This window comes from Pyxicephalus adspersus, chromosome 7 (genome assembly GCF_032062135.1).
Source record: "Pyxicephalus adspersus chromosome 7, UCB_Pads_2.0, whole genome shotgun sequence".
NCBI lineage: Eukaryota > Metazoa > Chordata > Amphibia > Anura > Pyxicephalidae > Pyxicephalus > Pyxicephalus adspersus.
Genome location: NC_092864.1, coordinates 47,199,723 through 47,202,244, shown reverse-complemented (window position 1 = coordinate 47,202,244; position 2,522 = coordinate 47,199,723). Strand labels below are relative to the sequence as shown.

The following is a 2,522-nucleotide window of genomic DNA, read 5'->3' as shown; positions in this document are numbered from 1 at the left end:
TTATTTCGCCGTTGGTGACATTTGCCAGTGTAATTCTGCCGATTAATATTTCTAGCATTTTGGTATCTGTATGAAATCCTAAACCCACATTTAGGAATTAGACCATCAGACCAGTTTGCAGCAGTTTAGGGTGAGAAAAGTTATTTGATAACAATTACCTCTATACTGTCCCCAAGGTCATACTGATCTACGGATGAGATGAGGATATTGATAATCACATGGTTTTTATGATTTAGGTTAGGAAACAATATATTTCTGAAAGTGGAGTGTGCCGTCATCAAAGCAAGAATACCATTGAGTATACTTTTTATTAAAATGTTACAGAAAACATCTTCAGTATTTGCAGTTGGTACTATACAGTCATCCCCTGAAGATTAAGAAAGCAGAAAGGAATTCAATAATAAAAGCTTGGCTGTCCAAAAATATAAAATATAAATTTATTGCTATTAAGAACCAGAATACTGAACCAAATATCATACAATTGCTATCACCGTTTAAGAATCCTTTTTTTACATCCGGTATCAATCCTCAAAATCACAGTGCATTTTGTAAACATAGCATGAGAAGTTATGGTTGGGTCTTTCCTCTATGTGTATTAGAGTGTCACGATCAAACACTAAGGCGTGGCTGTGGGTCTGAAGGAGGAGAAAAAAAAAAAGCAAAATTAAAGCTCATAATATTAATCTGTCAGTAGTAAATACAATCCATGATCTATACAGTAGAGGAAAACAGATAAAACAAGTTAGAACCTACAAACTGACTATAAACTAAACAATAAATAATTATCATCCCTCTGCCTACTAAATTTCAAGCGGAATACCAGACAAACAGGTAAATACATATACAACATTTTTATAAATACCTAAAAATTTGTATTTCTGTCAATCCTGACATGATATTAACACAGTCCCTAAAACAGCATAGCCATGTCTCCTCAGGAAGAAAAACTATTTATTCTCTGTTGCAGTTCAATAACACCTACAGGTCCCCCTCTTCAACCGGTCTATGCCTGGACAGTGAAAAGAGAAGCTGCTGCAAGTAAGCATATAATGTCACTCTGCTCTTGCTTTCTAACAGGTAGCTCCTTGCTCTGCGACACAAATGACTAGCTCCTTGCTCTGCCTTTGTCTTTCCCAAACAATGCTCTGTTTTACAGGGACTTTAAGGTTCTCTTCAAATACAATATAGGTACTTAAACTCCTTGCATTTAAAAATACTTTTTATAACGTATTAATGAATGCAGGGATGCATTGATTTGTGTACTTTTTTATGCTTTAAGATCAACTTTAAGCAAAGATAAGTGAAGCTATTATTAAAATATTACACTTTTTATGAAGCAATAGTCACATGTCAGCATTACCAAATCACATCATACTATGGAAAAACAAGTTACATCTTTCTTGCCATGAACTCAGGAATACAGAGTGTTGCTCCAAGTTCCACTTTTCACTTGGAGCCAAAGCAAAGATGACAATGCTTACATAATAAGCACATATGCTCCACCCCATACTTTTAAAACTTTATTATAATTTATTTTACACTGGTATGATTTACATTTAGGAAATAAATCTAGCTAAAAACTCACGTAACTTAAAACTTAGTTTGACCTGCTTTGTCTAAACATTTTGAGATAGAGGTACAAAAAATATCCATTGGAATATATTATATATATTATAATGGGACCACTTGATTTTTATGATTAGAGAGGGGCACTTCAAGCCTATGTAAAATCCAATTCAATGGCAACTACAGCAGCCTGATTGAGGACATCTTTAAACGGATGGTGGCTGAATTTTTTTCATACCATAAGATCCCTTTCTGTAAGAGTAAGCCTAAAAAAGCAACATTCTATGAAAACTTACTTAAAATATAAAATATAAACATTAAAAAAATTAATACCAAGAAAATGTACCTGAGGAGACCTGCAGAATGACCATGCAGCTCAATAAAGTGCTGACTAAAACTTATACAACTACATGTGTATCTGCAACGGGCCCAAAAGTGATGGAAAAAAAGTTAGTTAGTGTAATAGGCCTAAATGTGCAGGTATTCTGTAAAAGGAAAGTTAGGAACATTTCAGCAATGGCAATCTCTGGGTCAGATATGAGAGGATGCAGAAAAGCTAAAAAGAGTTGAAGAAGGCCCATTGCATGCACATGAAGTCACTCATTGAGAGGGTCCTAGAGTATACAGTTAGGTCCATAAATATTTGGACATAGACAACTTTTTTCTAATTTTGGTTCTGTACATTATCACAATTAATTTTAAATGAAACAGACTTTCAGCTTTAATTCAGTGGATTGAAAAAAAAGTTGAGGAACTAAAGCCTTTTTTTTTTTTTTTTTTTACACAATCACTTCATTTCAGGGGCTCAAAAGTAATTGGACAATTGACTCAAAGGCTATTTCATGGGCTGCTGAGGGCAATTCCCTTGTTATGTCATTATCAATTAGGCAGATAAAAGGCCTGGAGTTGATTTGAGGGGGGGGGATGCTTGTATGTGGAAGATTTTGCTGTGAACA

General features: G+C 34.4%; 1 protein-coding gene across 3 annotated transcripts in view; it reads right to left on the bottom strand.

Moving 5' to 3' along the window:
- Window positions 1-289: 289 nt before the first annotated feature.
- DCAF17 (DDB1 and CUL4 associated factor 17) overlaps window positions 290-2,522 on the bottom strand; it is a 21,712-nt gene continuing 19,479 nt past the window's right edge. For all 3 annotated transcript variants that reach the window (XM_072418325.1, XM_072418326.1, XM_072418328.1), the window contains one exon: window positions 290-635. In XM_072418325.1, coding sequence (XP_072274426.1) covers window positions 522-635 — 114 coding nt within the window. In that variant the 3' untranslated portion in view covers window positions 290-521. The remainder of the gene's footprint in view (window positions 636-2,522) is intronic.